Source organism: Mustela nigripes, chromosome 7 (assembly GCF_022355385.1).
Source record: "Mustela nigripes isolate SB6536 chromosome 7, MUSNIG.SB6536, whole genome shotgun sequence".
Lineage (NCBI taxonomy): Eukaryota > Metazoa > Chordata > Mammalia > Carnivora > Mustelidae > Mustela > Mustela nigripes.
The window spans coordinates 137488530-137502878 of record NC_081563.1 but is presented as its reverse complement, the minus strand read 5'-3'; the positions used below and the strand labels follow the sequence as shown (position 1 = coordinate 137502878).

At 47.4% G+C, this 14349-nt stretch overlaps 1 protein-coding gene and 1 non-coding gene across 2 annotated transcripts in view; both read right to left on the bottom strand.

Moving 5' to 3' along the window:
• The window catches only part of CDH26 (cadherin 26), a 44356-nt gene that overhangs the window by 16480 nt on the left and 13527 nt on the right, over positions 1 to 14349 (bottom strand). The window contains 8 exon segments of the mRNA XM_059407712.1: positions 906 to 1149; positions 2358 to 2505; positions 5510 to 5767; positions 7051 to 7231; positions 9061 to 9196; positions 9391 to 9555; positions 11531 to 11678; positions 11913 to 11994. Coding sequence (XP_059263695.1) covers positions 906 to 1149; positions 2358 to 2505; positions 5510 to 5767; positions 7051 to 7231; positions 9061 to 9196; positions 9391 to 9555; positions 11531 to 11678; positions 11913 to 11994 — 1362 coding nt within the window.
• On the bottom strand, positions 13790 to 13895 carry LOC132022910 (U6 spliceosomal RNA). Its single transcript, XR_009405797.1, has one exon. It is a non-coding gene; the product is annotated as a U6 spliceosomal RNA (small nuclear RNA).

Below are 14349 nucleotides of genomic sequence, written 5' to 3'. Positions count from 1 at the left end.
CAGGGGAGCTCCCCTGAGCCTTGCGTGCAGGGTCTTCAGCCAGACTCGGTCGTGTGAATCTGCCTGGCCATGCAACGGCTGACCTCGGTCCCCAGTGTTGCTGGAGATCCGTGGCTGCCCACAGGACCCAGAGCCCCCACCCTAAATTATGTCTGTATCTGGTGGGCACAAGCCCAAGGTAAATGGAGGCATTCCTTTCAGGCAAGACATCCCAAAGGCCTAGAGCTCATCTTCAGAAGCTGAGGGCAAAGGTCAGAGCTTGTTTGGGGCAAAGTTCAATGGTTTACGACACACTCTGGGTCTGGGAGCTGTAAACAGGAGCTCACAGTTCCATCTACAAAATAAGGTACATTCTACGGACACACTGATAGCGGCTCCAAGGAGAATGTTGACAGCAGATGCCCTTGGCTGCTCCTGGGAACAGCACCCCAGGTCTTCTTTGGGAGAGCCCCCAGTTCCTGAACTCTCAGCCCATGCAGGTCAGAACATGCGAAGCCCAGAGCCCAACAAGAAGCAGCCAATCAGCAGATCTGCCTTCCCAACCCCAACCCACAATAACTGATGGGGCAGCTGACCAAAGCCACACAGTGATATAAATACCTTTGCCACACACTCGGGTGAGTCCCGGGGACTCCCAGAAGCCACCTGCCACCCAGAGGAGAGCCTGCCTGGAAATGAAGGGACCCAGGGAAAGGCAGAGCCACAGGACAAACATCTTCCAGGGACATTCCTCGAGCACCCAGGCCCAGCTCTGAGAGAACACAGGCTTGGCTGGCATCTCCGTCAGTTACAAAAGCTGATTTATTATTATTGTTGTTGTTGTTGTTGTTATCATCATTATTCCTTTCCTGGGTCGGTTTGAGTCAGGTTATTTTCAGTGCTTTATCCCCAACCAATACAAATACTCACCCCGATTTTCCCCCAGCTTCCATGTGTCTCCTGCTCTTTCCCACGAATTGTCCAATTCAAACGTAAAGGGGTCGGCATAGGGCTCCAGGTCGGCTTCCTCGGCCTGGAGAAGGAGGGTCTCACTCAGCGCAGACTCGCAGACCTCCACGTATCGGGAACGGGGATGGAGAGCGGGGCCGTTGTCGCTGACGGCAGACAGGAAAAGCATCTGGGTCCCCGTCCCGGTCTGCGGCGGGAGGCCTGGAAATGGAATTCCAGGAGGGGTTGCTTGTTAATTTAGAGAGACCTCTCGATGCGCACATGCCCCTGGAGAATGGGCAATGTCATCCTCCCAGGAAAGGAGCCATTGCACTGAAACCACTTCCTTTTCAAGGTCATAGGCTCTCCCCTAGGTGCTTGCTCTGTTCTCCTGCTTTTCTGAAAATTCAGAGTATCTGGGAAGGGTCCCTTAACAAAACACTTGCCACCTCAGATCATTTGTAGAACCAGGTAGAAAATGGACTCATTCGTGTTTCCCGGTGAGTCGTGCCGACTGTAAAGAAGGGAGCGGGGCAGGAGGGAAATGGGTGTGACATGGAGATGGAGATGTTTGGCTTTTGGCTGTGTCCATGTCTGAGTCCCTGTTGTCAGCAGACACTACAGTCTTGCAATGTGTTAACCATTAGGGGACACTGGCCAGTGGGTCCTCTGGACCCCACCACATTGCTCCTTCCGGTCCCTGGAAGATGGACACCCCCTTGCCATCTGCCTACCTCAGACTGATTAGGAACACAGACTTCGCATCTTCCTAACCAACATTCTGCTGCAGCATCTGCCACATCATCTATATACATCCGTGTACACCACCTACACACGTCATCCACAACCTCATGCAAATGGACCTACACCGACATTTCCCTTAAACCCTGGGCTGTAACTCAGAGACTCCTTAAACACAATGATTAAAGTTATTTGAGAGTCGCTGTTTATTCAACTCTGTGCTTGGGCAGCTTTCGAAGTCCAGCCTTGGGAGATCATAAAGAAAAGGGTTGTAACCCGCTCAGAGCGCTGCGCACCCCGGTTTACGACAAATTTGTCCCACACAGTCACATTGACCAGAGCTGATCAGCCATTCCAAGGACAGGGAAACTGTGCTAACCAACTTTGAGGAAGAGCTACAGAGTTGTTTTATGGAGGGATGAAACGGACATCGGGTCTGCTGGCAGCTTCCTGGCTGCCTACATCATCTCTTCTGAATGCATCCTGCCCCTCTCCCCAGGGCACTGGTCCTTGCTTTGCCATTTCAAAAATGATCATGAAGAGTAGTTGCCAGGATGGATGCATGGTGCTAAAAAGGTTTATTTTATTTATTTTTCCCCGTTGTGGGGAAAGACTCTCACTAGTGTCATTTCCCCTCGGGAAGCAAGGAAACACACATCCGCCTCCCCTGATTTGGGGTAAACACTTACCATCGTCAACAGCCTGCACGATGATTGTGTAAAAGCTGTGATTTACATAAGGGGATTCTCGGTCGATTTGCTGCGCGGTGGTAACTGTTCCCGAGAGCTCATCAACGGTCACCCAACTGGCTGGGTCGTAAGAAGGAAACACATGCAACTTTTAAAATTAAAAAGTCACATCAAAAGGCAAATTGAAATGTATCACAGCAGACACAGATCCTATCATAAGCAAAATGGGAAATTGTAAGTGAAATCATACAGAATTTGTCTTTCTGCGACCGGCTTATTTCACTTAGCACAACGCCTACAGGCTCAACCCCGTTGTGGCGTACTGAAGACGGTCCTCGCTTTTCAGGGCTGAATAACATTCTGTCACACGTTTATACCACGTTGGGCTTATCCGTTCATCCTTCGGTGGACGCTTAGGTGGCTTTGGCATTATAGCTATCGGGAATAATGCAGCTAGAACAGGGGCGTACAACTATCTCTCTGAGCCCCTGCTTTCACTTCTTTGGGCGTGTCCATACCCAGCAGCGGACATGATGGATCTCAGGGTGTCCTACCTTGAATTTTTTTGAGGAACTACCGTACTGTTTCCCACAGTGGCTGCACCAACTTATATCCCCGCCAACCACGCGCAGCCGTTCCAGCCTCTCCACATCCTTGCCCACACTTGATTTCCAGTTTTTTGGTAGTCTCCGTCCTAAACGGGTGTGAGCTGGACTTTGATTTGCATCTCCCTGCTGCCTAGTGCTGTTGCGCATCTCTCGTGTGCTGGTTGGAGAAGCGTCTGTTCAAGTCCTGTGTCCTGTGTCCGCTCTCAGGAGCTCTCGATATATTCCGGAATTAGCCTCTTCTCAGTTATAGGACTTGCAAATATTTTCTCCCATCCTATGGGTTGCTTTTGTACTCCATAAGAGTGTCTTTTCATGCACAAAATGTTTGGATTTTCATGAGATCCAATTTGACATTTTTGTCCTTCATTGTCTGTCTTTGGTGCCACATCCAGGAACTCATTGCCAAGCCCCGTGTCATGACGCCGTTGCCCTGTGCTTCCCTCAAATGGTTTAATGTTTTTGGTCTTACAGTTGGGTCCGTTTTGAGCTCGTTTTTGCATATGGTGTCAGGTGACCTGTTTGTGTATTTGGATCTTCAAGTGAGTCTCTTGCAGAAGGCATAGATTGGAATGTATAAAATCCTGCCAGTCTCTGTCTTTTGATTAAAGAGTTTAATCCATTTACGTGTGAAGTAATTCTGACAGTGAACCCTTCATCACCCTTCTCCTTTCTTGTTAGGTGTTCTGTCTCCTTACTGCTTTTCCATTTCATTCACACACCATTTCCGGGCTTTCTTCACATCCCCCTTTAGGTCTTTGAGCATTTTTAAGGCTGTTGTTTGAAAGCCTTCATCTAACCGATCTGCCATCATGTATTTTTCAGGGACGGTTTCTGATGATCTCTTGTTTTTCCTTTGAATGGGCTTTACTTTCCTGTTTCGTTGTGTGCCTTGTGGTTTTTGGGTTGTTTTTTTCCTTGAACACTGGGCATTTGGCTCTCATGTGGGACCACTGAGGATCAGATTCTCCCCCTTCCCAGGGTTTTTTGTTTTTCCTTATCGTTTTTATTTTATTTTTGTTTGTTCATTGGACCATCACAGGATGTCTCTGCGCTGAGGATCAGCCTCTCAACTCAGTGTCCTCTCGGGCCTTTCCTGACCCTTTCCCTGGGCACGCTGGCCACTCTCTGATTTTCCTCATACATGTGGTGGTTGTGGAATGTCCAAGATTTCAGTGTCTGGCTCCCGAAATAGGAGAAAGCAAACAAGGGAGAGAGGAAAGTGATGGCACCTGTCCGCCCAATCCCTGAAGACACTTCAGCTGGTGGCGGAGGGGGTCTGCCACATTGGGGGAGGGGCGCAACCAATGGCTGCCTTCCTCTTTGCACCTCTGGGAATGAAAGCAGCAGACAGTGAGCAGTGCACACATCCCTGGTATTTCAGGACGGAGGGTTTTTGCCCACTCTGGCTCCTGCAAACTACATTGGGCCATTCCAGGAACAGGTGCACAGCTGCCGGCCACCAGCTGAGGGTAGGGATGCATTGCTACTATTGTGCTCAGAGCCATAATTGACCAAAATTAACTGCAATTTACCATCCAAGCGTTTCTCTGGCAGCTGCAAGCCTTCAACAGACTCCAGAGTTGCAAACTAGGTACGTGAGACAGATTCTTCCAGTGCAGTGGTCTGAGTGGAGAGACAGTCCTGGTGCTTCCCACTCTGCTGTCTTCCTAGGGATTATGGCAAGTCTGTGGCAAAACACGGTGCAACCCAGGTGTGCGCCCTCAGGTGAGCACAGTGCGGGCTGTGCAGACCACGGCATATTATTCAGCCTTGAAAAGGAAGGAAGGTCTGCGTCTGTAGCACACTACCACGTGGACGAGCCTGGAGGACGCCAAGCTCAGTGAAATACATGATCACAGAAAGACAAATACTGTACGGTTCTCTTCTGCAAAGCACTTCGAGTAATCAGGTCGACAGAGACAGAAACGAGCATGGTGGTTGCCAATGCCTGGGGAAGAGAAATGGGGGGGGGGGGTCTTGTTTCATGGGGACAGTTTCAGTTTTATAAGACCAAGAAGTTCTGGAGACAGATGGTGGGAATGACTGCACAATATGAATGTGCTTAACGCCCCTGAACTATACTTAAAAATGGCTAGAATGGTAAACTTTTTGTTAAATATATTTTACCACAATTAAATTTAAAAAAAAAAAAAGAAGAAGACAGACAGAAAGAAAGAAAACAAAACTTCTGTTGTCCAGAAGCCAGGGGGCTGCCCTTTGGTAAAAAGGGACCTAGAAACATATAAATTATTTTAGTACAAGGAAACCATATAAAAGCGATATGTGCTAAGTGCAAGGGGACATGAATGCATGAGCTCCCCTGTGTGGGGGGCAGGGATCAGAGGCAGCTACAGAAGGAAGGAGGCTCTGAACGTGGACCAGCGGGCCTTCTCCTGGTGGCTTCTGGTGTTTTCATAACTGGTGGCGTCAACCTCACCCACCCGCCACAGGGCAGGCATCCATCAGGAACGCCCGCAGGTACCTGGCTGGTTCCACTGAAACGACCCCCTCCTCATTCCTCTCTTCTCACCTTACCGGGCCGGCCGCCCTGTCTGGATCTGCAGCATTGAAAACTCCCCGCTGAATTCCAGGCCCGGCGCCATCGACCTCGCCGATGACAAAGCTCCGGGGGTGAAAGGCTGGCGGGTCGTTGGCGTCTGTCACCTGCATGCTCACAGTGGTGCTGGCCGCCACCCCCCACCCCGGGCCCCCAGACCCGGCCCCCTCGCGGGGGAAAAGCAGCTCCTCGTTCTCCACGGCGATGACGAGGCTTCGTGCAGGGTGTGTTTCATAATCCAAGGGCTGCGGGACCCAGAGACAGGGTTTGGTGAGCACCTGCTGCTTCCCTGGGGAGGGCGCTCCGCACGGGGCCGCGCACACTCAAGCGTGTGACTTTGCGTTTCATGTATTATTGACGCTGTCTCTGGTAATGATCAAAAGGCAGTTGCTGGCCCATTTTCAAATCACTTACAGAGTTCTGTTTTTTGGGGTTTTATTTTCCTCCCCCTCTCTGGGTTGAAAAGAGCCACCATCCATCAGAGAGTAATGAAAAATGCAACAAAAACCATAACCTAATGAAACATTAATGTGGCAACTCGGCTGCAAAAAAAGAAAAAAAAAAAAACCACAGGAGCTTAAGGAAATACAGAAATTAATGATCACAGTTGCTCAGGGTGCAGAGGGGGCAGTGACTTAAAAGGACTGAACAGCTAAGAATATGTGAGATATTCCGTCCCGGCATCTGGCACGGAGCTCCCCTGAGCCTTGCTGTTCACAGCACTGTTGGGGCCCACGGGCGTCGCCCAGCACCCTGTTCCTCCGACAGGCAGGAGCCCAGACCTCGCCCCTGACCCTCTGACCCAGGCCTGTCTTTGAACCTGATCCCAGGTTGACTCGCCCACCCAACCCAGGAGCACCGGTCACTCCAGGGTCTAACTAAGAGCAGTGGAGTGACCACCTTAGTCAGAACCCCTCCTCCAGCTGTGTGACTTCGTGAAAACAACCCAACCTCTCTGGGCTTGGGTTCCTTGTTGGTGAAAGGAGAAAATACTACTTTTCTGAGGGGCCAGCTTGTCCTCAGGCACACCAGGCAAAGCGCCAGGAGCCCACAGGACTTGTAGGGGCCCAAGTATACCTTGGAAGGACTTTTAGACTCCAAAGGAAAAACATGAACTCTCTGGATGAGAGAAAGTGTCTTAAAATTTTTTATTTGAATCTATATATATCTATTTTGCCTACTTAATTATATATATAGATAGATAGATAGATAGATATCCATTTTGCCTCAAACAGAAAAAATTAAATGTTGAAGAACTTGGCACTGTGTCAAAAGTCATTTTCAGTATTGGTATTATTTTGGTGGGAGGAGCCACGAAGGGCCTGGAGCAGCTGGTGGTCCGGACCCAGCCTGCCCTCCTCACTGGGCGCCACCTCATACACAGCACACCCCAGCTCACGTGCTTGGCACCCAGCAGGCGTCCCCCAGCACCAGCTCCCACCTCGCTCCCGGGACTCCTGCGAAGACGGGCCCCGGCACTGCAGCTGCCTGGCAGGGGCGCCCCCCCATCAACCCCCGACGGCCTTACCTTGATCACATTTAAGATCCCTTCATTGATCTCGGGGTCAGTCATAATGTCAAAATGTCCCTCTTCGTTGCCATTCAGTATGTGACATCTTCCTCTCCAGGCTGACGTAAACGGCAAGTCCCCATCTCGGACCGGGGGACGTAACACACTCGGGCTTGTGCGGCCTTCGGAAATCTGAATCCTGTACTGGGGGAGGCTACCGCCATGCCTGCACCGTGGAGGCAGAGACACACAATTGAAAAAGAAAGCAGGAAAGAAAACGTAAGCCCTCCGCCCAGGAACGTGGAAATGTTACTTCCCTTGCTCTGGAACTTGATCTCGAGCGATCTGAAGCGCCACCTGATCTCGCCCACACCACAAGCCTCTCTTCCTTCTCCCGGTGACTCGTGTCTGTAGCTGAGCAGCTTTCAAAGTCCTCTGAACTCCAAGTCAATGCACTGTTTTCCCAAGAATCTTTAACATCATCACAGACACCCAAGTTTATGCTGCTAAAAAAACCTAGCTCTTCTCAAATAGAACTCTGATGGTGGCTTAGATGAGGACAGTCATTTTTCTAACATATGTAGATCTGTAGTTTGTTAGTCCTCTCGGTGACAAGATAATTTCTCGTTGACACATACGTGGAAACAGGGCTTGTTTTCCCCACCCTCGGTCTTGAGAGCAGAGCTTTTTACTAAGCCAGAGAAGGATTTCAAAACAAGTTTCAATATGTTTCAGTTATTCTGTAAGTGCTTGGCAAAGTGTTTTCATTTGAAAACGTTTCAGCTTTTCTGTATAATTTTTTTTAAGATTTTATTTTTTTTAAAGTAAGCTCCACACCCAGCATGGAGCCCCGTGTGGGGCTCAAACTCACGACCCTGAGATCAAGACATGAACTGAGATTATGAGTTGGACCCTTAACTGACTGAGCCACCAAGGCACCCCATGGGTGGGGTGTACAGATTTTACATGTTTTTTCAAATGATACTTTTTGAAAATAATTGTTGGTAGCATTTACCAATATTCAACAAAGGCTCCAACGTGCCAGATTCTATCTTAGGTGTGTGAGCGGGATCCTCAAAACTCCATCCCCAGGGAGCAGATGAGTGTGTGTGTGTGTGCGCGCGCGTTCGCGTGCGTGCATTGGGTAGGGACTGTGAGTGGGATGTTGCGTTAGAGACTGAACTCGGTTGTTGGGAAAGGTCTCACTGAGAGAGGTCAGGAGAAAGAAGTAAAATGGATATTTTTCTTTTAAAAAATGCAAATGAAAGAGCAAAAAACATGAACTAGGAAACCAGTCCTGAGTGTTTTTAGCAATCTTGCCTATCTCAAGGGATGCGGCATTTCCAAATGATCTGCAACAATGGGTTCCAGTGCTTTCTTCACACACGGGGATTGGCAGCATGCGAAATCCCGTGTGGAGCCTGATATAAAAATCTTCACTATTCCAGAACTCCAGATGTTGTATGAAAAGCTCAGGTCTAGCTTCTCACCCCAGCGGCAGGCCTGCCCTCCAGGGGATGCCGGGCAATGGCAGCAGACATTCTGGGCTCTTGTGCCTGGGAGGTGCCCCCGGCATCTCGTGTCTCGTGGGCAGAGGGCAGGGTTGCTACCCAACATCCTGCAGAGCTCCGGGCAGCCGACCCTGACCCCGCGACCACGAACTCCCCGTCCCCGGTCAGTAGTGCGGACCTGAGAGACTTCCCTGCCACGCGAGCACGGAGTCCTTCTCTCCCCGGTGCCTCGGCGTCCCCGTCTGTAAGACAGACACCGCGTGCAAATCCCGGCAGTCCCAGACGAAAGCACGCACGGGACCGCTCCAAGCACAGCGTTCGGCTCAAAACAGTAAAAGGACACGTGAGCTCACAAGTCCGTTACTCAATGATTCTCTATCAGGATGGGGGACGCCTCCGTCTAGTTTGAGTGATCTTGGAGAGCGACCTGTATCCTGGGGGTTGCGGAGAATTCCCTCAGCGGAGCTGAGCCGGGGACTCGGGGTCGGGGATCTGGCATCTTGGGCCGTCCAGGTACCGTATGTTCTCCCGGGTGAACGTGGGCCGGTGGTTGCTGCCTTCTTGCACGTTCACGTGAACCGTGGCCGTGGACGTCAAGGGAGGTTCTCCCGAATCCTTCGCTCCAACAAGCAGCGTAAACCGCGGAGCAGTCTAGGTGGGAAGGACAGGAACAGGGCAGCCCGCACTACAGCAAAGGGAGCTATTAATGAAGTAATAATGCAGTATCGCGGATTCAATAGCAACGCCAGCCACAGAGGGTTTTCCACTATAAACATAAATCTTAAGCCCAGGCTCCAAGATCAAGAAAACATCTCATTTTTCCAAAATCACAAATTCCACATAAGCTCATAATCTCAGCACCCTGACAGCTGCATTTCTCTGCCAATCGGGTCAGTCTGGAAGCTGCTTTCTTTCAGCGACGGCGTTTGAGAAATAAGGAAGTAAAGGAATTGAGGGTTTGGAGTATTTTCTTCATCCGAATCAACTGTTAACATCTTGAAGGTAGGTTGACCTGGAAAGAATTGTTTTAACGTTTACTATCGACCAAAAGCAGCCTGACAAACCAATGGAATGATGCTTCTTCGCTAAATGACATTGAGACATCCCCCAGAATGGGTTAAATATTTAAATATAAAATCAAACTGTGGATATGCTATAAAAAATAAAGAGGGATATTCGAAGAGTCAAAAGAACTTTCTCTTTTTTAAAAGATTTTGTTTATTTACTTGAGAGAGAGAGAGAGAGAAAGAGTGCACATAGAGGGAGAGGGAGAAGCAGACCCCGGCTGAGCAGGGAGCCCAACATGGGACTCAGACCGAGGTCCCTGGGATCATGACCTGAGCTGAAAGCAGACACTTCCCCGACTGAGCCACCCGGGCGCCCCTAAGTAGTCACGAGAACTTTCTAATCATGATTGCAAATGCAGAAGACGTAAGGAGAGCATTGACAGAGCACACCGATTTTAAAGTCTGTGCCAAAAAGAACTATGTAGACAAAATGTTAAAAGAAATGATAAACCAGAAAAACATATTTAAAATATATATGGCAGACATAAACACTTTTAATACCGAATGAGAAGGTTAAAATTAAGAAGAAAAATGACAAGCACCCAAACAGAAATGGACAAAGAAAGGAACCGTGCATCTGTTCGAGACACAGAAGTGGATAAACGTGTGAGCATTTAATGACCAAAGACGAGCCGTGTGCCAGGTGCCCTCAGATGTTGCCGGTGGGCGAGGAAAGCAGAACCCTGAAACTGTGTGCGCAGTCAGAACCAGCCACTCTACTCCTCTAAATTATGACCAGTGAATCATGCTTCAGTGGACACAGATTTAGCTCAAAGATGTTCACTGAAGCATATTTCGTGAAGATAACAAAAAGTGGAAATAGTGCATCCATGTCTAACAACAGGAGATTAGTTAAAAAACCTTAAGCACATCCATGAAATAAAATATACTGAGGGGGTACACGGTTAGGTTACAAACAGTAAATTTGCCTGTTTAGAAAAGAAAATTCGTAACTATACAAGTATGAAAAAACATCTGCACATTTGTAAATATTTCATATATATTCATATACATTTTGTACTATGATAAAGATGAAAAATGCATAATTAATTATATCCAAAATTGGAGAATATATACACCTAGATAAATATATATTGTGTGTACACACACACACATAAAATTCAAAGAAAAATACTGAAAGAATATAAACTAGGGGCGCCTGGGTGGCTCAGTGGGTTAAGCCGCTGCCTTTGGCTCAGGTCATGATCTCAGGGTCCTGGGATCGAGTCCCACATCGGGCTCTCTGCTCAGCAGGGAGCCTGCTTCCTTCTCTCTCTCTCTCTCTCTCTCCCTGCCTCTCAGTGTACTTGTAATTTCTCTCTGTCAAATAAATAAATAAAATCTTTAAAAAAAAAAAGAATATAAACTAAAACATGGATGGGACTTACCTCTAATTGGAAGTATTAAATATGCTCTCTAGTTCTGTCTTAATTTCTTGGAATTTTTCCAAATTTTCTGAAGCCTCTTTTGTGAAATAAATAATGCTTTTCTGTTATGAAAGTAGATGCACATTCTAGTGAGACTGGTTTGGATTTAAAGACTCACAGACTCTGCAGCTCAGAAACTTGAGATGTCATCTCATTGCCATTTTCCAGGAGAGAAGTTTACAGAGCTGTCCAGGAAGGCACCATTCCACTCTGCCTTTCTCCCTCAGTGCATCTGACTTATTTGAGACCAGCCTTCACATACCAGCTCTTGCAACAGACACAATTTCCATCTCATTTTATTGCCAATACAATACGACTCTTACAGACCTCCAAGCATTCTGCTCAAAACCAGAGCCTGCCACCTTTGGGATGTGTTCTGAACAGTGACATTTCTCCCAAAAGACAAGAAGGATCGGGCACCACACCAGCATCGACGCAGGGGGACAGAGAGGACCCTCGGGGAGAGGAAGCCCTCGCGTCTGGTCTCACGTACCTGCCATGTGATTCTCCTTCACACTGATGTTGAATTCCTTCTCAGGAAACTGGGCTGCGTGATCATTCACATCACGGATCCTAATGTTGAAAACCAAGGAGTTATCCAAGAGCTTTCCTGTAAGGTGATCCACGACGTCAAAGTAAACCTGGGAAGCAGAGAGCGGAGTTGATGCTGTGGGATCGTTTACTTGATGGCCCGGTACGTGTTACTGTCCTCGCATGTTCTGCGTCCTCTCCTGCACGAGCTGCAAAGTTTCTGGGGCCAGAGACCTCACTGCTGTCCTTCACCACATGACCCCAGGGACTGAGCACAGTGCTGGCACGGACGAGGCGCTCAGGAAATATTAGTTGTGATCGGGTTCTAATCTCAGTCTTTTTACCCAGGTAAACGTAACCACCTTGTTCAGGAGCCTCAGTTTCTGCTGTTGGTGCCGTGGTGAGAAGTACAGACACTGAACAATACTGCAGAGACGCCGTGGCGAGCAGACATTAGAACTTCTGGGGAAAGGGAACTGAAAGGAACCAGCCCAGCTGTTGACATAGGGTGGGTTGTGGAGTGGTTAGTGATGTCACTTCTGGGCTTGAAGGAGGGTCCACTTGTCTCAAACATGCCTTGAGAAGTCTTTCCTCTCAAAAGGTCTCAAAGCTACACTATGGGCTTCTCACTTCGGTTTCTTACGAACTTAAAAAGAAAAAAAAAAAAAAAGAGGAAATTGGGTCGCCTGGGTGACTCAGTCGGTTAGGCATCAGACTCTTGATTTTGGCTCAGGTCGAGATCTCAGGGTCAAGGCACCCAGCCCTGTGTGGGGCTCGTGCACAGCCGGGAGTCTGCTTGGGATTCTCTCTCTCTCTGCCCCTCCTGTCTCTCTGTCTCTTTGTCTCTCTCTCTAAAATAAATAAATAAATCATTTTAAAAGGAGCGAATTAGACTCAAACAGAAAGAAGGAAATAATAAAGATGAACACAGATATCAGTAAGATTCAGAAGAGCAAAACAAAGTCAACACAACCAAAAGCTGGTTGCCTTCCCATATACAGTTTGGTATCAGCTTGTTGAGATCGATGCAAAGGTCTGCTAGTCTTTCGAGTAGTCTAGAGAACTTACAGATAAATTTAGGAAGAATTATGCCTTTATTACTCAATCTTTCAATCCATAAATACAGTCTGTTTTTTCATTCAACTAGGTCTTCCTTGGTTTCTTTCATTTGTGTTTTATAGCTTTGAGTAAACAGATCCTACACAGATTTTAGATTTAGGTCTAAGCACTTCATTTGTTTTGGTGATATTATAAATGATACTGTTTTTAAAACATTGACTTCCAATTATTTGTCACTGGTATATACAAATACAATTGATTTTTATATATTAACTTTATTTCCTGGGACCTTGCTAAAATTGATTTTCAAATGTTAAAAATAGGCAAAGGATTTAAACAGACAAAAATCTTTTTTCCCAAAGATATACAGATGGCAAATAATTCCTTATTCCTTTGGCGGTTTCTTACAAAACAAAACATCCTCTAACCGTGCAAACCAGCAATCATGTTCCTTGATATTTATGCAAAAGTGTTGAAAACTTACGACCACACAAAAACCCGCACACAGATGTCTAAAGTGGCTTTATGCATAATCATCAAACACGGAGGCAACCGAGATGTCCTTCAGTTGGTGACTGGACAAGCTGCCGAGCCTCCAGATGGTGGAGCGTTATCCCGCACTAACAGGACCTGCGGGACTCTTCAGTGCACCCTGCTAAGTGAGGGAAGCCGGTCTGAGCAGGCTGTATACACCCTGTGTGACTCCAACCATGTGACATCCTGGACAAGGCAAAATAGGGAGACAGCAAAAGGATCAGGGTTGCCGGGGGCGCGGGAAAGAGGGGTGGATGGATAATGGAGAGGCTGGGGGAACTGTGAGGGCAGTGAAAATACTCTGTGTTGTACTATAAGGGTGTATATGTGTCATATACAGTTTGTCCAAATGCATAGCGTGGGCGGCACCGGAAGTGAGCCCTAATGGGAGTGTATCGTAAATATATGTGATATGTGTGATATGTGTTGTAAAAGTACAGCAGCGATGCGCCACGTTAGTGAGAAGGGGACCTGTGGGGTGCGGCAGAGGGGGAGCAGGTGCTCTGTACTCTCCACTCTCCTCTTCCAGCAACCCAAAACAGCTCTAAAGAGAAAGTATTAATTTTAAAAAGTCCCTACTTATAAAATAAAAAGGGGGCAACCATATGTATGATTTATTTTTGTTTTTCTAAATAAGGAACACCTCGCAAATTTGCCTGCCATCCTTCCAAGGGGCGATGGTAATCTTCTCTGGACCATTCCAGTTCTAGTCTACGTGCCACCGAAGTGAGTACCATATATATATTTTCCAAAAAATGATTTATCTATTTATTTGAGAGAGAGAGAGCCAGGCAGGGAGAGGCAAAGGGAGAAGAAGAAATGCCTCAAGTAGATGCCCCACTGAGCGCGGAGCCCGCTGCAGGGCTCCATCCCAGGACCCCGAGATCACGACCTGAGCCAAAATCAGGAGTCAGACTCTTCACCCACTGAGCCACCCGGTATATATAACAGATGTTACGTATTATATATTGGGACCCTCCATAATTGTTATATGTTGTCACCACATTATCTGTATTATATATTACATATATTATGTACATTATATATTACATGTGTTATGCACATTATATATCATACATACACATAATATAATACAAATACATAATAATATATACATAAAATATGTGATATATGATAGAACATACATAATACATGTGGTTTACATGCTAAAGTAAATCTGATGCGACT